Source organism: Nomascus leucogenys, chromosome 4, assembly GCF_006542625.1.
Source record: "Nomascus leucogenys isolate Asia chromosome 4, Asia_NLE_v1, whole genome shotgun sequence".
NCBI lineage: Eukaryota > Metazoa > Chordata > Mammalia > Primates > Hylobatidae > Nomascus > Nomascus leucogenys.
The window spans coordinates 104,673,935-104,695,149 of record NC_044384.1 but is presented as its reverse complement, the minus strand read 5'-3'; the positions used below and the strand labels follow the sequence as shown (position 1 = coordinate 104,695,149).

The window sequence follows — 21,215 nt, the reverse complement described above, 5'->3', positions numbered from 1 at the left end:
GCAACTGCAGTCAGGCGAGCAGCGTCCTGGGCGGATTCAGACCCTGGGGAAGTCTGGAATTCCTCACCCCGACCCTCGTCCCGGAGGCTCAGGTTGGCCTTTCCAATGGCACTGGTGGGGCAGGGCGGCGGGGCACCCTCCCGGGCCGCCCGGCCCATAGGCCCCTCCTCCTGCCAGGCTCTCCGCCCTTTACACGGTCCCAGGAGAGGCGGGGCGGCGGTGACTGCAGCGAAGTGCAGGAAGCCGGGCGGCGGCCGGCAGTGAGGAGGAGGAGGAGGAGCGAGTAGACTTGGGTGGCTCTGCGCCGCGGAGGCCACAGCCGCAGACTTCCCCAGTAGTATCGCGCCGCTCCGCCCCGGAGTGACGCCCTCCGCCCATGGGCCTGGCCGAGGGCAACCGGCGGGCGGCGCGGAGGAGGCGGCGACAGGTGGCGCGCAGCAGGGCCGGAGCCGGGCCGGGCCATGGCCGCCTCGGAGCGGCTCTACGAGTTGTGGCTGCTCTACTACGCGCAGGTGAGCCCGCCCCGCCCCGCGCCCGCACCCGCACCCGCGGTGCCCCCAGCTTCGCACGCCCCGCGCCTGCTGCACCTGCGCCCCGCGCCGCTGGGGCCGCGTAGCCGCGCGCGCGCGCAGGGCATGTTCCGGCTCTGCACACACGTGTGTGCCCCCAGCCCGCCGGGTGCCTCTGGCACTTATGCCTTGGGGACAGAGCTCGCGGTCGTGCACTTCATAGCAACCCACCCCCTCCCCCGAGCAGGACCGTGCAGCCTGAGTCTTTCTTGCTAGAGGAGAGTGGCCTGGGCCGAGGCGGCCGGACACTTCGCCTTTTTACAAATGGGGAAACTGAGACCTGGAGACTGGCCAGGAGGCTAGGGGGAGGGGGACTCAATTTGTTTCTGAGCTGCCTCTCCCTTGGGCGCGGCCCGATTGGGTGGTCGTGGCCAACGGGTCTGGGGGTGTGGGCCAACGTAGGGAGGTGTGTGGAAGGGGAATGCTCCCACTTCAGGTCCTTCTTGAGTTGCATCCCCCAAAACCCCCAGCGAACAGGCTGTGATAAGCTCCTCCCTGACTTGAAATGACCCACCCCACCCCCATTCTGACAGGTGGACCCAGGACCTCTCTAGGAGCAGAAGAAAAGGTTTTCCTCTGGATGCCCAGGGTGAGGGTGGGGCGTTGAGGCCTTGAGGGATGTCTGAAAAGGTTAGAGGGAGGCCCTTTCCTCCTGAGCTCCCCACCCATCTCAGAAAATGCTTCAGGTGGCCTCAGAAGGTGAGGGGACTGACTCAGACCTGGGTGTCCCATCAGCTGAGAACCTGGTGTCACTCACACCGTCTCACACACATAGTCCCCCTTTTTCCTTCTGTACCCACAGCAGGGAGGGATCCCAGAGTAACACTCCCCTCCCCTTCACCCAGCACCTCCCTCCCTGCACCTGCCTGGCATCATGCTCCTGGCTCAGGTGTGCCCTGGGCACAATGGACCATTGTGTGCCCTGAACAGTTTGTCAGTGGGGGGAATTCATGCTCAGACACGCTGGCCCTCCATAAGGAGGCTGGCCCACTATCTTCCACGGACCTGGAGTCCAGGCCAGAAGGACCACAGCCTCTTCAGTCCGCTCAGGTTGTGAGAGGTCCAGGCCCCGGCAGGAGGCCAGGCATGGCGTAGAGTCCCTCTTTGGCATAACTCATATAGACTTCTGAGCCTTTGCTTCCTGCCTGTAAAACTGACACAGCCCTGGCCAGGCACGGTGGCTCACACCTGTAATCCCAGCACTTTGGGAGGCCGAGGCAGGCAGATCACAAGGTCAGGAGATCGAGACCATCCTGACCAACATGGTGAAACCCCGTCTCTACTAAAATACAAAAATTAGCCGGGCGTGGTGGGGTGTGCCTGTAATCCCAGCTACTCGGGAGGCTGAGGCAGGAGAATCGCTTGAACCAGAGAGGCAGAGGTTGCAGTGAGCCGAGATCGCGCCACTGCACTCCAGCCTGGTGACAGAGTGAGACTCCGTCTCAAAAAATAAAAATAAAAATAAAAAACTGACACAGCCCTGACCTCAGGGGCTTCCTGGACTCTGCGGAGAGGTAGCCATTATACCTGGTCCAGACCAGAGAAGGCTCCTGTTTTCCTGGCCCCATTGGGTCCCCTCGCCCCAGCTTCTCTGCCTCCATCCCCAGTGGTTGTGAAGGAGCTGAGCGTTTGAAGAGAAGCCTACCCCTAGTCCTCCTTCCTCTGACTGCCCTATAGTTATGGGCAGGTTCTAGGTGCATGGGCAGGTAAAGGGGGCTTAAACCAGGTGATGAGTGTGAGGGATGTTGATGATAGGTCTTCAGGCTGGGTGGCAGGCTGCTGGGAGTGTCTTGGTATCTCCCAGGACAGTAACTCCAGCATGGTTGCCTCCTGATGCCCCATCTAGCTGAGCTCTGTACATGGCCACCCCCCATCCCCTCAGGAGGTGGTTATGGCTCATATGTGTGCTGAGCCTCCCCCTCCCGGATCTCACCACCTCACAGGGCAGGTATGGAGCATAGGCTGGCAGGTTGTAGCTTTGGAAGCCTGAGCAGACAGGGGGCAGCCTGGGGCCAGGCAAACAAATCCAGGATGTGACAGCAAACCCAGGAGCCAGGCGGGGCCAGGCTGCCTGGGAAGAGGAAGCTAGGGCCAGCCTCCCAGCTCGCCTTCCTGCCCGCCTGCTCCTGCCCCTGCTCCTGGAACCCCCCAATCCAGGGAGGAGTAGTGCTATGCAACGTTGAGTCCTGTTAGGGACCTATTGTGTGTGTGCTTGGGGAGGAGGAGTGCAAGGTAAGGGGCGGAGCTGAAAGTGGGTGTTTAGAGACCCTTTAGTTGGCCAGCCACCCAGCCAGCAACACCTGCACCCCTCCCTTCAGCAGTGAGAGCTGACATCAGCTGGCAAACCTGTTTCCCCAGTTGTGAGTCTGGGTGGGGATGGAGAGGTGGGAGTAACTCCTTCCTGCCCTTCCTCTTCCTTAAAGACCCCAGGTTTAGACCCACCCACCCCCTCCCCCTGTGGGCCCGGCTCAACTGGGGTCTCATAGTGAAGGAGGGGGCTGTGGATGGCTGCTGAGGGAAGAGGGAAGGGTCAGAGCATCCCAGGACTTCACTCAGTTAGAGCTCCTTAGGGCCCTGGTGGGGAAACCAAGGCAGAGTCCTACCACGATTGTCAGACCTGACATGTAGTAGGTGCTCCTTGGGTATTAGCTGAATGACTGGATAGAGGAGGTGGGTCCCATGGCAGTGACCAGTCAGGAAGTCACCCCAGAGGAGGCTGAGTTTGGGCTTTGAGGGCTGAGAGGAAGAAACAGCAGGAGCAGTGGGACAAGAAGCAAATTGTCAGGAGTTGGGGCAGGGCAGAGCTAGTCAAGCAGGCCTGGTGGACAGGTGGGGGCTCATCTAGAGGACTCCGAGCCCACCAGAGCTCCCCCAGGGAAGGCAGAGGAAGGGCATGAGAGTCTTGGGGGACTGAGGAAAGCACCTGACAGGCTGGCGGTTGGGCAGCCCATAAAAGTTAATGCCACATAGCATGCAGATGAGTGGCCCCGGTTCAGGCCGGAGCAGCAGTGATGTTCAGCAACCCCTCCAGTGAATAGGGTCACAGAGTGAGGGGGCACTGAATGTGGAAGGGCACTCAGGGTCACAAAGGTCAGGGCAGAACAAACGCTCAGGTGACAGGAGGGAGCAGAAGCTGACCTGTCCAGCTATGCCACTGAGGCCTCAGAGGGGTTCAGGGAGGTTAGGTCAGGCTGGAGGCAAACTCGTCCTGCCCACACTTCCCCAAGAGTTCCCTCTCCCTAACTGATGATCTCTACTGCCTCTCAGAAGCCTGGTCAGGCCCTCCACTCCCCCTGGTCATAGTGCTTTATTTTATTTTATTTTATTTTTTAGACGGAGTCACTCTGTCACCCAGGCTGGAGTGTAATGGCATGGTCTCAGCTCATTGCAACCTCTGCCTCCCGGGTTCAAGCGGTTTTCCTACCTCAGCCTCCCGAGTAGCTGGGACTACAGGCGTGTGCCACCACACCTGGCTAATTTTTGTATTTTTAGTAGAGACGGGGTTTCACTGTGTTGGCTAGGCTGTTCTCGAACTCCTGACCTCGTGGTCTGCCCACCTCGGCCTCCCAAAGTGCTGGGATTACAAGCGTGAGCCACTGTGCCTGGCTTTATCTGGTCATATTCCTTTTTGGGCTTCAGTTTACCTTCCTGAAATGGGTAAAGGGAAGGTGGAATCACTTCCTTGGTGCTTGGTCCCCTGCCTCTATTACCAAGGCACCTGAAGGAGAAGAGCCTGTAGTGATAGGGAGATGAGCACACAGCCCAGGCTTGGATGGGCACTGGTAATTCCTGGAGCTGTTATGACAACTGGGGAGCTGATGGGGAAGTGTGGGGTCCCCGTAGAAACAGGATCAGTTACCATGGGATCTATGGGGACCCTGGAAGGAAATTCCCATTTTCCATAGTGATAGTAAAAGGGGTTGGTCGGCTCTTGAGCCGCTTGCTTGACCTACTTCCATTCTGTGGAGTGTACTTTCATTTCAATAAATCTGTGCTTTCCTTGCTTAAAAGAAAAAAAAAAAACAGTGCCTGGGCGCGGTGGCTCACACCTGTAATCCTGGCACTTTGGGAGGCCGAGGTGGGCGGATCACGAGGTCAGGAGATAAAGACCATCCTGGCTAACACAGTGAAACCCCGTCTCTACTAAAAAAAAAAAAAAAAAAATACAAAAAATTAGTCGGGCTTGATGGCGGGTGCCTGTAGTCCCAGCTACTCAGGAGGCTGAGGCAGGAGAATGGCGTGAACCTGGGAGGCGGAGCTTGCAGTGAGCTGAGATTGCACCACTGCACTCCAGCCTGCGCGGGCGAGACTACTCCGTCTCAAAACAAAAAAAAACAATAGTACAAGGGGATGGTCAGGCCCTGGGGCAGGGTGGGTGTCATGGAGATCAGAAGATCCACCCTTTCAGCACCCCCTCTCCAGGTAAGGGGGAGAGACTGGCCCAGCCACCCAGGCACTCAAACCACTATCCTCAGTTGTCCCTGCCCCAGCAAAGTCCCATCTTCCTGCTTCATCCCATGGCCTAACATCCTCCAAGCCTGACCTCCAGTCCTGGTGATGTAGCCAGAAGTCACATTTAGCTTGACATTGTCCTCCCCGTCCTGATACTGAATGGGGGGACCCCCTAGGCCTGGGATAGGCTATTCCACATAGACCCCACCCTGTCCCACTTCTGCTTGTCTGTCCCTGAAGATGGAGTGCTCACTACCACCCAGGCAGCTCTGACTGAGAGGAGTCACCCACTCTTGAGCTGTGCTCTTCTCTCCCTTCCTGCTCTTAGCTCTTCCCTGGGGTCCATTAATACCTCTTACTGTCACTCACAGAGGGGGCTGGGGGTTGTTGCCTGGAATTCAGGGAGCTCGGGCAGGCCAGAGCCCCTGGATCTGGAACTCCACTCACCTTACCCTGACCTCAAGGTGGGTAGGTGTGGCTGGAGAACTTTTACCCATGAAGCAAAGGGATGGTTTTAAAGAGGTTAATGTTAAGTAACAAGCTACTGAGAGTTAGAACGCGGACTGGACTCCGGAAACCATGCCCTCACCACTGATTCTGTTGGTGAGAGGCACCAGACAGGAATGGGTCTTACAAAGGGCACTGATGCCCCTGATGGGGGCATTTCAGCAGAGCAAACAAGAGCAAAGCACAGGCAGACCTGTGGGGGTAGAGACAGTGAGTCACGCCCTTGGGCCCAGGCATCCAGCAGGTTTGGGGTGTGAAGGCTGGAGGTGAGGTGGGTACCACCCACGCACGGCCTCAGATGTGAGCTTGTGATAGGGCATGTGACTGGCTGATCAGGCCGTGATGGTGACAGACGTCTACTCGAGGCCCACTGTGCGCTGGACTTGGGGTACGTCAGGCACGGTCTGGGAGCAGCATGGTGTCAGGCAGCTCAATGATCCCTGTCACCTTGGCAAACAAGGTGTACTCCCTGTACTCCCCACCAATGTCACAACCACCAGCCCTCAGCCCTCCAGGTTACTTCAGAATTCCAGAGGAGTGGCAGTTCCGTGCCCACCCAGGGACTGTTTGAGCCTAAGCAGCCCTCGGGAGCCCTCACCCCCAGCACTCTCAAGTGCCCTCACAGCTGGTTGGGCATAAGTTGGGGTCTCTGTGGAGGTGAACATGAGACCCCCTCTTCCCAGGAACACCGGCCTTCCGCGTTCCCACAACCTTCTCCCCTCCTGCAGGACCTGGGCATCACTTACCCATGGGCCCTGGAGAGGGCTTGGCAGGTGTGGCTGCTCCCGACCTGCCTTCAATGGGGGACAGGGTTGGGCCCCTGACCCAGTTAGGTTGGGGCAAGGGGCTGGACTGTCCCTGACCCGTGTTCCTGCTCAGAGCTGGCACAACCGACCAAGGCAGAGGCTCTGAGAGGGGCATGGGAAGCCTGAGCATCATGGCCACCCCTCCCAGGCCCTGGACCCTCACATGCAGCACTGCCACCATGCTCTCATCCCCTGCCATTCTCTGCCCTCTGACCCTGGCTCCCTGAGGGACTCCCATACGCCGACACATTGCAGTCTCAAGCCATGGGACCTAGGTCAGAGTTGGCCTGAGGCCTTCCAGGGAGAAAAGGTGAGACCCAGGGAGGCAGGACAGGCAGCCACCCCACCCCTGCCTAATACCGTGCTTTGGAGACCTCCTCATCCCCTTTCAGAGCCCCTGAAGGCTATCTTGATTGCCCCAGCCCTGAACCCAGCTAAGCCCAATCTGCTGAAAGTTTACAGGACTGGACAGGCCAAGGGTGTAGTTCTAGGGACAGAAAGCAGGAGTATGTAGAGATTGAGGGACCCACCCCTGTCCTGGGAAGGCTGATCAAGGGGATGGCCACCAGGAGGGTGGGAGGTTCCTGCTCAAGTACCAAAAGCCCAAGTCACACGAGGCAGTGGGGCATAGGGTGGGCAGAGGCCTGGACAGGAGGATGTGAACCACAGAGGAGGAGAGGTGGAAGCTGGAGAAGCAGGTCCTGGTTGGACCAGCAGCCTGGAATGCTGCTCAGCAGTCGAGCCTTTATGGGGAGGGGTTAGACACAGTCAAATTTGGGCTTTCAGGTGCTCAGTAGAGCTGCAGCTGGCAGGAAGACTCACATTTTGAGTGACTGGCTTGACTGAGGGACAGAAGAGAGGAAGACAGTACTGGGACATTTTTGAAGGCAGCCAGGGGTCTCTGTGGGGCCACCGAGGCAAGGATCGGGGTCACATGGTCTGCATGGGCTGGCTTGCTAGCAATCATGAGTGGTCCTGGCCTAGAACTAAGGTCTGGCTTTTAGCATCCTCAAAGGTACACTGAAGACAAAGTAGTAGATAAGGCATCCCCTGTGGGACCTCCTGTTTCCCCATCTGCAATGGAGAAGGTTCAGAAGAAACGGTCCAGGGCCCCTGGGCACCTCTGCTGTCTCAGGATCTGGGTATTTTGGGCTCCTTGCTGATTGTTCAGGAGGAGGCTGCCAGCAGGAGAGGGTGGAGAGGTCAATAAATGTAACCGACAGACAAAATGTCATGGTTGTGTGGGTCTGCACCATGGTGGCCCTGGCACCTCTCTGAGTTGTCTGGGCTTCAGATCTGCACTAAAATGTACCAGGGAGTTCCCCAATCACAGGGTGGATGGCTGCTCTTTCTAGGTTTTTGGGGGATCTGGCTCAGGTCTGCTGCAGTCAGGCCTCTTGCCCTGGGGCCATTCAGGCCTTGCCCTGTGGTCTGGGCCCATAGGCTGCAAAAATTAGCCATCCATCCAACGATAGTTCTGGAGGTCCTTGGGTATGAGGTCCATGGCCCCTGGGGAGCAGGCTGAGGCCTGCTGAGTGCTGACCATGATGTGTCCCTTGCCTCTTCATCCTTTTCCACTCTAGCTCCCCCTGTCCACCTTTCTGACTCTAGGAAAGAAGGCTGCCTTTTGGACTCAGCTGTTTAGAAGCTCCAGATGGGGCCAGCCTGGAGGAGCTCCTGTATAAGCCACAACCCACCCCTGTCCCCTGTGAGGGGCTTAGAGGTTAGAGCAGATACGGGCTAGGCTAGGATTTATCAGCTGTGTTCCTGAGCGAAGAGAACTGCAGAGTCCAGATGAGGTGGCCAGGACATGGCAGGCAGGGGGGCGGGACAAAGGTATGGCTGAGTCTTCTACATCAACCCCTGTGGCCTGAGGCCTTGGGCGCCAGTCAGGGAGCTGTGGGTGCCTTAAGCGAAGGGTACTGCAGCAGCAGGATCAGAACCCTCACCTGGATAAGAGCTCTTCCAGGCTCTGACCTCATGCTTGTAAAACTAGTCTTGGCCCATAAGCCCCACCCAGGACAGGTGACTCCACCCCTCTGTAACAGGTCCCACCCTCAGTGCAGGCCAGGTCGCTTGCAGCCTCTCTCACTGGGGCCCAGGGTGCCCCAGCCCCCCCACATCCCTGCGGTCTGCCGGGAGGAAGCGGTCCCCCTCCCCCACCGTGACTCTGCGCTTCCTGCCCCAGCCCCGGGGCGGGAGGAGACGTTTCCCGTTCGCACCAAAGTTTTCCTGGCAGCGCCTAGACCTGGGCTTAGCCACTGCCCCTCTTGCCCATGGAACCAGCTCTGGGGCCTGGGGTCCAGGTAACCAGCAAGGGTGGGTGGAAGTTCCCAGGGCAAGGCAGGGCCGCACGTGAGGATGTGCGCATGTCTGAGTCTGCCTGTCTAATGGTACACATGTGTCCTGGGATCCACAGTTAAAGAAGGCTACTGAAGGTGGTGGCTGCTGGGCTGGGTGAAGATGGCAGATGAGGACTCAGTCCAAGGCTCTTGGTAGGGGGTGGCTGCTGTGTGGGACACCTTCTCCAGCCCTAGCACCAGTGTGGGCCACAGCTACACCCCACTTAACGCCCCTCCCCTGGCTGTGTCAGACCTGCCTAGGACTGCAGGCATTAGGGAGGTGGGAGCAGAAACTAGGAGGCTGAGAGAAGCAGTGGGGTGCCTGGAAGAGTGGTCAGTATGTACCTAACTCTCTGATGCTGACCTTCAAATGTCCTGCCCTCCCTCCCCCATCCCCCACTCCCCTCCTCCACACCCTCCACTCTGCCTTTAACCTGTTGTCCATGCACTGTGTCCACCTCCATTCATTCTTCACCTCTGTCCACATCCCCTTGTCCCTGCCCTGTTTACTGAACCCCTTCTGCCCCCCACCACTGTTCCCCTGTTCTGCCTACAGAAGGACCTCGGTTACCTGCAGCAGTGGCTGAAGGCCTTCGTAGGTGCCTTCAAGAAGAGCATCTCACTGTCCTCTCTGGAGCCAAGAAGGTGAGGCTGGATCTGCACAGAGGGCAGAGACAGAGCAGGGAGATTGAGGGGTCCTCAGCACCCATGTCTCCCCTTTCCTTGCAGGCCAGAGGAGGCAGGTGCAGAGGTCCCGCTGCTACCACTGGATGAGCTGCATGTGCTGGCCGAACAGCTGCACCAGGCCGACCTGGAGCAAGCCCTCCTGCTACTCAAGCTCTTCATCATTCTCTGCAGGTGTCCCTGTTGTCCACTCTACAAGCAGGGGCCTAGAACTGTGGGCCAGAGGGAGTGGGGGCAAGGAGGGGCATGCTGTATTATTGTGACCTCTCTCATCATTGACTCCTCCAGGAACCTGGAGAACATAGAGGCAGGCCGGGGCCAGGTGCTAGTGCCCCGAGTGCTGGCACTGTTGACCAAGTTGGTGGCGGAGGTAAAGTGGCCTCTACCTTGGGGGGCAGTGGGTGTATGCAGGGAGGCAGGCAGTAGCCATGGCAGGGCTAACCCTCTCTCCCCACACCTACAGCTGAAAGGATGCCCACCACCCCAGGGCCAAGGGACGCAGTTGGAGAATGTGGCCCTACATGCTCTGCTTCTCTGCGAGGGCCTCTTTGACCCTTACCAAACCTGGCGGCGCCAGCGCAGTGGGTGAGACCCAGCCCACAGGCAGGGAACCCAGAGGAGGGTGGGGAAGAGGATGGCTGCACTGGGCCCAAGGAGGGGTGAGAGCCAGGAGTGGTGAGAGCCGGGCTGATGTACTTGGCCTCACCGCCCCCAGGGAAGTCATCAGCTCCAAGGAGAAGAGCAAATACAAGTTCCCTCCCGCTGCTTTGCCCCGGGAATTCAGTGCCTTCTTCCAAGGTCAGGCCCCACCCCTGCCCCCACTTGGCCCCACCCCCAAACCTAGGCCCCTTCCTGTAGTTCCTTGATCCTGCCATACACAGGAACCACTTGGTGGTGGCTGCGTGCAGGACTGGGAGAACCAAAGACCAAGCAGGAGTTTAGGGACAGAGAGAAGAGAAAGGACATCTTGGGCTGGAGCGAGGGCATCCCATCAGGTGGAGGGGTGGGGTCCACCTGCCTACCCAGATTTCTCACCCTCTTTCCCCCCCAATCTCCTGGATCCTTCTAGCCACTTGTACGCTACTGTGATCTGAAAACTCTCTGGTCCAATCCCTTTGCCCCATAGCCTCCACCCGTCTCCACCCATCCTGGAGACACAGGAGGTATCTCCACCTCCTGTTGCCTGGCTGCTGGAGGATCTGATGCCCAGGACAGCTGTGGCCGCCTGTTCACAGGTGGTCCTGTGAACCTGTTCTCCCTGGTGACCCTCCTCCCCTGGGTCCCCTCTCTCCTCTCATTGGAGGGAGACTGGCCGGGACTTTAGATAGGCTCAGGGCGGGATATGGCCTGGACAGAGGTGGGCAGGGCTGTGAGAAGGTGGTGAACTATTGGAATATTAAGTGTCTCAGTGATGCCCCTATGGAGCTGTGGGCCTGGATCTAGAGTTGGAGCAGCAGCTCCAGGAGGGGAGGCACCCCAGGGAGCTCCCCGCCTTTATTTTCCCATAGCCTGGGTGCTCTTATTAAAACAAACTGGATTTTATTTCTCCTCCCATCATATCCCTTGATGTCAACCTGACGCCCTCAGGATGAAATCCTACTCCTCCCACAGCCTTTCTCTCCACTTGCCCTGCTGCTCAGCCTGGCTTCTGTCCTCTCATTCCCAGACTGCTACCACTGACCCCACCTCAGGGTCTTAGCCTATGCTGTGCCTTCTCCCCTCCAACTGCATTCTCAGGTCTCCCCTCAAAAGCCCCATCCCCAAGGAGGCCTCCCACCCATCCAGCGGGAATCACGCCCCAGCCCTACTCTTCCTCCTCCCCCAGGCATGTGACCCAGGGCTAGTCCCTTCTGCCCTCTGAGTTTCAGTCCCTGGCCTGGCATCCTGTCCAGCTTTGCTGGTGCAGGGCCAGGTGGGCCTCCTACGTATTAGGCTGTGAAAGCCCCTAGAAGTCCCAAGCAAAGGCATGGGCATGGGGGGAGGTGGTATCAGTATAGTAGATACAGCAGAGTCCCCAGAGCACGGCATGGGAAGCACCAACCGTCACAGGGGCAGAGGGAACAAGAGATTTGCATCTGAGAAACTAAGCCCTGGTCATCATGGGGAAGTGGAAGGGGATGTGCTCATGCTGGGGCCCTCACTTTGGGGCTTAAGGATCTGGGAAGCTGGCTAGACTCTCAGGGCTGGGCTTTGCCCCCTTAAGTCCCCCAAAGAAGGGTTGTCCCTTTCAGACCCTCTACTATACAGCCATAACTCCTTAGATGCCCCCCAGGGCACAGCCAGCTCTTATCCCTCACACTGGGTCTTTTACTTGGCCCAGCTCCCTCTCCCCTCCACCCCAGGGCACCCACCTCTTGTGCAGCCCCCTGGGTCCATAGCCCTGCAACCTTGGTGACATTACGCTGCCCACACCCCCCTACCCAGAGAGCCTACAGAATGCAGACCACTTGCCTCCCGTACTACTGTTGCGTCTCATCCACCTCTTCTGCGCCATCCTCGCTGGAGGAAAGGTAGGCCGGGAGGTGAGCCTGTGGACTAGAGAGCGGCTCTTTCAGTATCTCTCTGCTAGGTGAGCCCCTTGCCCACTGCCTATCTCTGTCCACACCTGCAGGAGAATGGGCAGATGGCTGTAAGTGATGGCTCTGTGAAGGGCCTGCTGAGTGTGGTGCGGGGCTGGAGCCGTGGGCCAGCCCCGGACCCCCGCCTAGTGCCACTGGCTCTAGAGGCACTGGTGGGTGCAGTCCATGTCTTGCATGCCAGCCGCACACCTCCTCGTGGCCCAGAGCTTCGTGCCCTGCTTGAGAGCTACTTCCATGTCCTTAATGCTGACTGGCCAGCTGGTCTGAGCTCAGGCCCCGAAGAGGCCCTTGTCACCCTCCGGGTCAGCATGCTCGGTGGGTATGGGCTCCCAGGCTCTTGGGGAAGGGGCACCATGAGGGAAAAGCCTAAGTGATGATGGAAGGTCTGGATAGGGCAGCATGGGAAGGAAAGCTTAAGGCTGCCTAGAGGGGTCTGGGCAGGGCCTGACCCTTGACCCTTCCACAGACGCCATCCCCATGATGCTGGCATGTGAAGACCGGCCAGTGCTGCAAGCCACCTTCCTCAGCAACAATTGCTTTGAACACCTCACTCGGCTCATTCAGAACAGCAAGGTGGGTAGGGCCCAGCCTGGGGGTGAGGGTCTGGAAGCCAGAGGCTAGGGGAGCCACGTATAGGTGCCAGGCTGCTGCTGAGCAAACATGGGCTGGACAGAGTCAGTTTTTTGCAGCTGGTGGGATGGCCTGCAGTTCAGTGGGAGGGTCTGAGGCATGGACAAGGGCCCATCCCTTGGGGCCTCTATAGGACTGGGCTTGAGGCTTAGGACAGCTTTGTGCCCCATGGAAGCGGGGCTTGTTTTGGAAGGAAGGGAGCTGCTCTGGCGCCTTGTTTCCCTTTCCGTGGCCCCAAGTACAGGGGCTAGAGGAGGGCACCACTGCTTTCAGATGCAGTGCCTGCTCCCACCCACTCATCCCCCCGACTGCCCATCTGAGCAGGGCACAGGGGGCTCAGCACCCTACTCTTCCCTAGTGCCGGGCAGGGCACCTGGCAACTGCCCCTGGTCCTGCTCTAATCCCGCCCTCTCCCATCTTCCTCCTCTCTCTTTGCCTCCTCCACCCTGTGCCTCCCCCCTTCCCCACAGCTGTACCTGCAGTCCCGGGCGCCCCCTGAGGGGGACAGTGACCTGGCTACCCGGTTACTGACTGAGCCCGATGTCCAAAAGGTACCATCCTGGGGCTGACCAGCTCAGACACCCCCTGAGACTCCTTCTTTGAGCTTTTCCTGCACTATAGCTGGGGGAATGAGCAGATGTGTATAAGGCCTGGTATGGTCAAGCAATGGGTGTGGATCCTCCATGCTGTCTTGCCTGCCTTCCAAGTCCCCATCCTAGGGAACAGGACAGAAGGTGGTCTATCGCCTGCCTGGTGTTTGATTGGGTGTTGGGGTCTGGCTGTGCCAAGCTGGATGGAACCTTCGAAACTCAACCACCTACCTCATTTCTCAGAAGGGGAGACAGAAGCCCAGACACTCAAGGATTTGGCTATAGTCACAGAGAAAGGGGTCTCCCTCATGGTGCCATTTCTTTCTGTAGATTCTTGCACCCACCCTCAGCGGGTCACTGGGTGTCCCCCAGCCCCTGATGATGTGCTCCCTGATTCACCTTGCTTGTGGGCTGTAGGAGGTCAGGGTGTCAGCTGGCAGCTTCACAGCGGGCACCCTTTCTGGGGGCTCAACCTGTGGGCCCCAACCTCCATAGCCCCTACCCTGGCTCTGTCTTCATGAGGTAACCCTATGTGTTCACCACACGTGGTCATTTTCTGAGAGCTTGCACGTCTATTCATCTGCAAAGCAGGCAGGGCAAAGTGACTCCCCTGTTTTTACAGATGAGGACACTGAGGCCTGGAGGGGGAAGACTGATACCTGAGGTCACTTGGGGAGTCAGGCAAAGCTGGGACCAAAGTCCCCATGGAGCTGAATATGACCTAGTCTCTGCTGAGAAACTCTCCAAGCGCTCTCAACCCCTGACGCCCTCAGGGTGGGGCAGGAGAGGCAGCAGCATGCCTCTGGCTGTCAGGTTCAGCCAGGCTGAGCCTCAGTGTCCCCACCTGGATCTAGGGGGAAGGGGCAAGGTGAGACTTAAAGGTCTCGAAGGTTCTTCTGGTTCTAACATCCTATGATTGATTGTCCCTAAATCTCTGACCCCTGTCAATCACTGTGGGTGATGGGGCACTTGCTGGCATGTCTGTACTCATCTGTCTAGCTTTAGGGAGACAGGTTGGGGGTAGGGCCCTAACTCCACTAGAGAAAGGGGGACTGGAGGGTGCAGTGAGAGTGTCCACCATTAATCTGTCCCAGTAAGGCCCTTCCCAGCCTTTGTTAGAGTGGGTCTTGCTGAGCTGCTCAGAGAGGGCCCTAGGTCGTGATAGGGTCACAGCAGTTGGGGCAAGGAGTAGAAGGCCTGGTGCTCTGACAGAGTTGCTGATCCAGCACATGCCACATGCCTTGGGGTGCTTGGCTCTGCACCTTTTTTACTGCAGGGGGCTGCCAGCTGTGATACCCTGGCCCCTGCCTCTCCTGATAGCCCCTCCCCACCCCAAGGTCCTGGACCAAGACACAGACGCCATTGCAGTCCATGTAGTCAGAGTGCTGACCTGCATCATGAGTGACTCCCCCTCGGCCAAGGTGAGGCTGCTGCACTGCAGCTTTAGTAGGGGTGTGGGGTGGAGTTCAACTGACCATATCCCCAGAACAGGCCTGGCCAGTGGCTATAAGCATCCTGCTCCCTGGAGCAAAGCAAGTGAGCTGGGAGGTGACTGCCCGGCCCTAAAGCTCACTGGGCAGGTGTGGTCGCCAGTCTGTCCTGGGAGATGCATCTTCTCTATCAGGGCTGGATGGGGAATGGACACTTGTAGGCCCACCTCCATCTACAGCCTTCTGAGATGTACTCATGTCCCCCCCATCCCTCTGCAGCCCACTGCCCACCAGCACTGTCACCCACAGGCAGAGCCACGCAAGGGAACCCCAAAACATGATGCCCCTCCAGAGTTTCCAGGGGGTCTGAGTTTGCCCTCCAGCCCATGTATATGTTCACTTCTTCCCCATACTACCTTACACAGGAGGTGTTTAAGGAGCGCATCGGCTACCCTCACCTGCAGGAGGTTCTGCAGAGCCATGGTCCCCCCACCCATCGGCTGTTGCAAGAGCTGCTCAACATGGTGAGGGAAGGGGCTTGGGACCAGGGTCCCAAAGGCAACTAGAACTGAGTCAGTGTTACCACAGATGGTGAGCTCTCCACCCTGGGGGACCATGTTGACTGCGGCCAGTACATAGTGTGACCTGTAGCCTGGCCATGTCTGTCAGTGTCACTGGAATGAGGATTCTGGCCCTGTAGGGGTCCTGGAAGCAACTGCATGTTAGCAAGCCCCAGGATTATCTTAGGAACGTGCAGTTAGGGGTTAGGCCAACCCAGGCTGAAAACTAAAGCTGAGGGATCAACAGTGCTGAAGGACTCTTAGTAGTAGTGATTGTCATCTGTGCCCCTCTGACTTTCCTGAGCCTCACACACAACCTGTGGGCAGGATGGAGTAGATCATGTTGCTGACTGCTGCCGTAGCAAGTAAATGGAGCCAGAAAGACCCACTGTTGACAGGGTGCCACAGCTGACCAGGGACTGTCATTCTCTTCACCCACAGGCTGTGGAGGGTGACCACAGCATGTGCCCACCTCCACCAATCCGCAACGAGCAGCCAGTACTGGTGCTGGCGCAGTGGCTGCCGTCATTGCCCACCGCTGAGCTGCAGCTCTTCCTAGCACAACGCCTCAGGTGGCTCTGTGACAGCTGCCCCGCCAGCCGTGCCACCTGCGTGCAGGCAGGCCTGGTGGGCTGCCTGTTGGAGACACTCAGCACAGGGCTAGCCCTGGAGGCCCGCTGCCAAGAGCAGCTGCTGGCACTGCTACAAGCACTGGGCCGTGTATCAATAAGGCCCATGGAGCTGCGTCACTTGCTGCGCCCCCCGCCAGGATTGGACTCGGGACCAGGCGGAGCTGAGGCTGGAAAGGCCCGACATGCAGGTGCTATCATCCGCGCATTATCAGGCATGGCCAGGCACCAGGGTCCTGCACGTGCTCTGCGCTACTTTGACCTCACGCCCAGCATGGCGGGCATCATGGTACCCTCTGTACAGCGATGGCCAGGGCCTGGCTTCACCTTTCATGCCTGGCTCTGTCTGCACCTTATGGATACAGCACCAACCCCTGCCCCCACCCGACCACTCCAGCGAAAGCAGCTGTACAGGTGGGTGACTGCCAGGGGCCAGGGACCTCCTGCCAGGGTGAGCAGGAACAAGCAGACATTAACTGGCTTGCCTGCCCCCAGCTTCTTTACCAGCAGCGGCTCAGGGTTTGAGGCCTTCTTCACGGCGGCCGGGACCCTGGTGGTGGCTGTGTGCACACGGAAGGAGTATTTGACCATGAGTTTGCCCGAAGTGTCCTTTGCCGACTCTGCCTGGGTGAGACCCCATCCTTCTCATGTGGCCCAGTAGAGAGAGGGGTGCTGAGTCCCAAGTATGGCCTAATTTGAGGCTTCTGTTCTAGCACTGCGTGGCTATCGTCCATGTGCCTGGGCGCCGGCCCTTCAGCCAGAACCTGGTCCATGTCTACAAAGACGGCCATCTGGTCAAGACAGCACCCCTTCGCTGCCCCTCCCTCAGTGAGGTGTGCCAAGCAAGGTTTGGGGAGGCCTTGGGTAGATGGGAGGACTTGGAACACCGAGGGCAGGGTGTGACCTGGAGCCCTCGTGTCCTGTGCTGCCCCACAGGCCTCAGACTTTAGCCGCTGGGGTCCATGCAGCCATGGGGGTCACTGTGAGGAACTGGTTGTAGGCGGAGCCCCAGGTTCTGCTGTGACCTGACCGCTCCCCCAACCCCGGCCCCACAGCCTTTCTCCTCCTGCTGTATCGGCTCCGCTGGATACCGCACAACGACCACCACCACGGGGCTGCCCACACCACCAGTCCCCGCTACCCTGGCTTACACTCATCCCACCCTCACCCGCTCCCAGTCAGTCCCAGCCTCCACAGGGCTTGGCTGGGGGTCCGGGCTGGTGGCCCCCCTGCAGGAGGGCAGCATCGACTCTACCCTCGCAGGCACCCAGGACACTCGGTGGGGCAGCCCCACATCCCTGGAGGGTGAGCTGGGGGCTGTGGCCATCTTTCACGAAGCTCTGCAGGCGACGGCTCTGAGGACCCTGTGCACCCTGGGTATGCAGCATCCTCCATCTCTGCCACAACCCCAGGCCAGAAGCTAGGGGTCCAGTGGGGAGAAGGCATCTCTGGGGGTCTCTCCTGTGGTCAGGCAGGCTCTGGATGGGGTTTGGCCAGAGGCCTAGCAAGGTCTGAAGCCCCCTGCCCACCTCCCAGGGCCCAATGAGACGGCACCCTTCAAGCCTGAGGGGGAGCTGCATGAGCTCAGCACCAGGCTGCTCCTCCATTACTCACCTCAGGTATTTGGGGGCCCCAGGGGAGTGGTTGGCTTGACTGTGCTACTTCCCCGGCTCCCACACTCCGCCTGCCACCCCCTCCTCCCTCTGACCCTGGCTGCCTGCGCATTCCCCTATCCCTAGGCTTGTAAGAACAACATCTGCCTGGACCTTTCCCCCAGTCATGGGCTTGATGGGCGCCTGACGGGCCACAGAGTGGAGACCTGGGATGTGAAGGTCTGTGAGGTTGTGTGTGCAGGAGGCATGAACATGGTGCACACGTGCACTCGGAGTCAGCTGGGGAGCAGCACTGTGCCTGGGGAGGATTTGGACAGTCCAGTTCAAGAGAGCAAAACTTCCTTCTGGGTGGTCTGCTGGGGTGGAGTAGGGCAGGAAACTGGCTGGAAGGCCCCCCTCACTGCCATCCTCCTTCCCCCAGGATGTGGTGAACTGCGTTGGGGGTATGGGTGCCCTGCTGCCCCTGCTGGAGCGAGTAGCTGCACAGCCCAAAGAGGCTGAGGCAGGTCCAGCTGAAACGCATGACCTTGTGGGTCCTGAACTGACCTCTGGTCACAACACCCAGGGCCTGGTTCTTCCATTGGGTAAATCTTCAGGTAAGTGTTCCTGGTGCCTATGTTGTGGAGAGGGAATCTTGGCATGGTAGGGGGGTGGAGTGCCCAAGGTCTCCTGGCCACTGGAGACATCTGTCCCCTTCCTGATGGCTGGCAGAGGAACGGATGGAGAGGAACGCAGTGGCTGCTTTTCTGCTGATGCTGCGGAACTTCCTTCAGGGTCACGTGGTGAACCAAGAGAGCCTGGTGCAGTGCCAGGGGCCTGCCATCATCGGGGCCCTCCTGCGAAAGGTGGGGCCTGGTGAGGCAGGCATGGGGGATTAGGGGTATGGTCAGCCTGTCTGACCGAGGGGACTGAGTGGGGAACCTGCTGCCCTGTCAGTCATGAAGAACCTCCTGGAGAGTTGCCACTTGAGTGGGGCCCGAAAGGCCGAGCAGTGTTGGGTCTGGAGAATCTGGGGAAAGGCCCAGCACAGGTTGGGGCAGGGACCCGCACAGCAGGCAGGAGGCTTGCATGTCAGAGGTGGCAGGAAGCCCCCAAAGGGTTCTGAGCAGGCCGGTGGCCATGTTTGTGGCCATGATGGCTGTGCAGGGAAGGGTGGCAGCTGAAAAGCTCAGACAGCAGATGGTCAGAGCCTGAGCCCTCACTCTAGCTCCTGTCTTACCCCAGGTCCCAAGCTGGGCCATGGACATGAACGTGCTCATGTCCGCCCAGCTGCTGATGGAGCAGGTGGCAGCTGAGGGCAGCGGGCCCCTCCTGTACCTACTCTACCAGCATTTGCTCTTCAACTTTCACCTCTGGACCCTCAGTGACTTCGCCGTGCGCCTCGGTAGGTGTGAGGACCTGAGCAAGGGGCCGGCCATAGGGCAGCTGAGCACTGACAAGTTAGAACTCTGCTCTGGGGGATCTGAGGGACTCACCTGATAGGAATCCAGAATGCCGTGGGGCGGCTGAGGGGACTATGACCCTGCCCTGGAAGTCTGACAGGCACATAGCCCTGGCCTGGAGGATCCGAAGGGCCCAGCTCAGCCTAGTGGCCTGAGTCCTCTGCTCATTCCCACTCAGGCCACATCCAGTACATGTCCAGCATAGTTCGGGAGCACAGACAGAAGCTTCGGAAGAAGTACGGCGTCCAGTTTATCTTGGATGCTCTGCGCACCCACTACAGGTGAGGCCAGTGGGGCCAGATGGGCCATGGGGGGCTGACACAGTGGCCTCCGGCCTTGGGGACTGGGCGGCGCGCTTCCCTGACTCACCTGCCCACCCTCTCTCCCCGCCTTTCTCTGGGACCTGGCTGGGTGTGCCTGCCGACCTGCCAGCCCGCAGCGGGAGCGCCCCCTGGCTGCTGATGACCTACGCACCGTGCAGACCTCCCTCCTGGGCCTGGCCAGGGAGTTCCTGGTGCGGAGTCTCTCAGCAGATGACGTGCAGGTCACACAGACCATGCTGAGCTTTTTGGCGGCCACAGGCAATGATGGTCAGGTAGGCTGGAGGTTGGGGAGGGGGAGGCTTGGGGGAGGGGGGTGGGGGCCCAGCACAGTGTGAGACCCTGTATCCCCAGGTGGTGGGTGTGCTGGACCTGCTGCTGGACCTGCTGCATGGTTCCCTGGTGCAGGAGTCCTTGGCTGTCTTTTTGTTGGAGCCAGGGAACCTCGAAGTGCTACTGGCCCTGCTAGTGCGGCCAGGGTCACTGCCCCTGCTGCCTGATCGAGTCTGCAAGGTACACCCAGCCCACCCCCTCCCCTGGCATCCCATTCACTGGGGCCCCTGCCTGGGGTTCAGGGAGGTACAGCAGGCCTTGGGCCAGCGGACGAAGCTGCCTTCAAGGACCTCTTGAGCCACACACCTGCACGGTGACTTCCCCTCCTACAGTAACTCCTTCCACATGATGACAGTCCTCCGATGACCCCCACACAGATCCTGCGCAGACTGCAGCAGAACGAGCGGCTACCTGAGCGGAGCCGCCAGCGCCTCCGGCTGCGGGAGTGTGGTCTCCAGGGTCTGGTTGCCTGCTTGCCTGAGGGGACTGTTTCCCCCCAGCTCTGCCAGGGCCTCTACAAGCTGTTCCTGGGGACAGGTACAACCTGGTTAGGGCCAAGTGGAGGGGGTGACATGTCAGAAAAACAGAGCAGGCAGGACGGAAGAGGGAAGGTAGTGGCATAGGGGCCAGGGCTGAGCCCTGCCCTTCCTAGTCGGGTCAGTCCCTCAGGTCCCGCCAACCCATCCCCCCAGATTGCCTGAACCTCTCAGATCTGCTGGCTGTGGTACAGCTGTCCCTCCAGGCTGACCTCAGCGTTCGCCTAGACATCTGTCGCCAGGTGAGCATGAGAGGTAAAAGCTTTGGGGGAGGGGGAGGGTGGCTTCTACCCTCTGGCCTTCACCTTGCCTGTCTCATGAGGGGGTCTCTGGAGCCCTCCTCTGCAAAGGCCCTGGATGAGGGTCTGGAGCAGGCGGCTGGATGCGTCCTCACTTGCTGTGGTCTCGCCTGCAGCTCTTCCACCTCATCTATGGACAGCCAGATGTGGTGCGGCTTCTGGCCCGACAGGCTGGCTGGCAGGATGTGCTGACCCGGCTATATGTCCTGGAGGCTGCCACAGCCGGCAGTCCCCCTCTCTCTTCCCCAGAGTCACCTACCTCCCCCAAGCCAACCCCACACAAGCCACCCGCTGAGTCACCTGCTGAGCCTTCAGATGTCTTCCTGCCCTCAGAGGCCCCCTGCCCTGACCCTGATGGCTTTTACCATGCTCTCTCCCCATTCTGCACGCCCTTTGACCTGGGCCTGGAACGGTCTAGTGTAGGATCAGGCAACATTGCTGGTGGTGGCGGCAGCAGTGGGACTCTTACTCCAGCCAGCCACCCCGGCACTCCTTCCCCACTGGATGGGCCGCGGCCCTTTCCTGCTGCTCCTGGCCGCCACAGCTCCAGTCTCTCCAATGTGCTGGAGGACGGCAGCCTCCCGGAGCCCACCATTAGCGGGGATGATACCTCAAACACCAGCAACCCACAGGTGAGGTGGGCCCACCCTCTGCCACCGCATGGTACCCAAGAGAGGATACTTCTGGTACACAGGGCTGGCAGTGTAGCCTCTCCAAAGGTGTGGCCCTGTCTGACCAGGGTTGCAGCCCCCAGTCAGGCCTGTTGCTGTCCCCTCATAGCTCTTATCTGCAGTTGTGTTCCCAGAGGGCTCCTGGAACAGGGCTTGTCATGACGAGCCACAGTGGGTGACACCAGCCAGGCTTCAGAAGGGCCCTCAAGAGAGCTGTAGGGCA

General features: G+C 59.3%; 2 protein-coding genes across 15 annotated transcripts in view; one reads left to right on the top strand and one right to left on the bottom strand.

Annotated features, from left to right (window-relative positions):
- The window catches only part of CCDC12 (coiled-coil domain containing 12), a 66,616-nt gene extending 57,354 nt beyond the window's left edge, over positions 1 to 9,262 (bottom strand). For 2 of the 5 annotated variants that reach the window (XM_030811949.1, XM_030811948.1), the window contains exon 1: positions 68 to 176. In XM_030811949.1, the coding sequence (XP_030667809.1) occupies positions 68 to 158 (91 nt within the window). In that variant the 5' untranslated portion in view covers positions 159 to 176. Of the gene's footprint in view, positions 1 to 67; positions 177 to 9,247 lie in introns of those variants that run through there. The other 3 variants (XM_030811950.1, XM_030811953.1, XM_030811952.1) reach the window with 2 other exon arrangements.
- Positions 236 to 21,215, top strand: part of NBEAL2 (neurobeachin like 2) — a 30,076-nt gene continuing 9,096 nt past the window's right edge. For 4 of the 10 annotated variants that reach the window (XM_030811942.1, XM_030811940.1, XM_030811937.1 and 1 more), the window contains exons 1-27: positions 236 to 512; positions 9,233 to 9,321; positions 9,406 to 9,534; positions 9,649 to 9,730; positions 9,824 to 9,945; positions 10,076 to 10,158; positions 11,785 to 11,870; positions 11,972 to 12,254; positions 12,406 to 12,512; positions 13,040 to 13,120; positions 14,497 to 14,580; positions 15,015 to 15,113; positions 15,591 to 16,192; positions 16,274 to 16,406; positions 16,492 to 16,611; positions 16,834 to 17,155; positions 17,315 to 17,397; positions 17,518 to 17,610; positions 17,813 to 17,987; positions 18,103 to 18,236; positions 18,616 to 18,775; positions 19,012 to 19,114; positions 19,266 to 19,428; positions 19,508 to 19,666; positions 19,864 to 20,023; positions 20,179 to 20,264; positions 20,438 to 20,953. In XM_030811942.1, the coding sequence (XP_030667802.1) occupies positions 462 to 512; positions 9,233 to 9,321; positions 9,406 to 9,534; positions 9,649 to 9,730; positions 9,824 to 9,945; positions 10,076 to 10,158; positions 11,785 to 11,870; positions 11,972 to 12,254; positions 12,406 to 12,512; positions 13,040 to 13,120; positions 14,497 to 14,580; positions 15,015 to 15,113; positions 15,591 to 16,192; positions 16,274 to 16,406; positions 16,492 to 16,611; positions 16,834 to 17,155; positions 17,315 to 17,397; positions 17,518 to 17,610; positions 17,813 to 17,987; positions 18,103 to 18,236; positions 18,616 to 18,775; positions 19,012 to 19,114; positions 19,266 to 19,428; positions 19,508 to 19,666; positions 19,864 to 20,023; positions 20,179 to 20,264; positions 20,438 to 20,953 (4,305 nt within the window). In that variant the 5' untranslated portion in view covers positions 236 to 461. Of the gene's footprint in view, positions 513 to 8,553; positions 8,641 to 9,232; positions 9,322 to 9,405; positions 9,535 to 9,648; positions 9,731 to 9,823; positions 9,946 to 10,075; positions 10,159 to 11,784; positions 11,883 to 11,971; positions 12,255 to 12,405; positions 12,513 to 13,039; positions 13,121 to 14,435; positions 14,581 to 15,014; positions 15,114 to 15,590; positions 16,193 to 16,273; positions 16,407 to 16,491; positions 16,612 to 16,833; positions 17,156 to 17,314; positions 17,398 to 17,517; positions 17,611 to 17,812; positions 17,988 to 18,102; positions 18,237 to 18,615; positions 18,776 to 19,011; positions 19,115 to 19,265; positions 19,429 to 19,507; positions 19,667 to 19,863; positions 20,024 to 20,178; positions 20,265 to 20,437; positions 20,954 to 21,215 lie in introns of those variants that run through there. The other 6 variants (XM_030811938.1, XM_030811939.1, XM_030811941.1 and 3 more) reach the window with 6 other exon arrangements.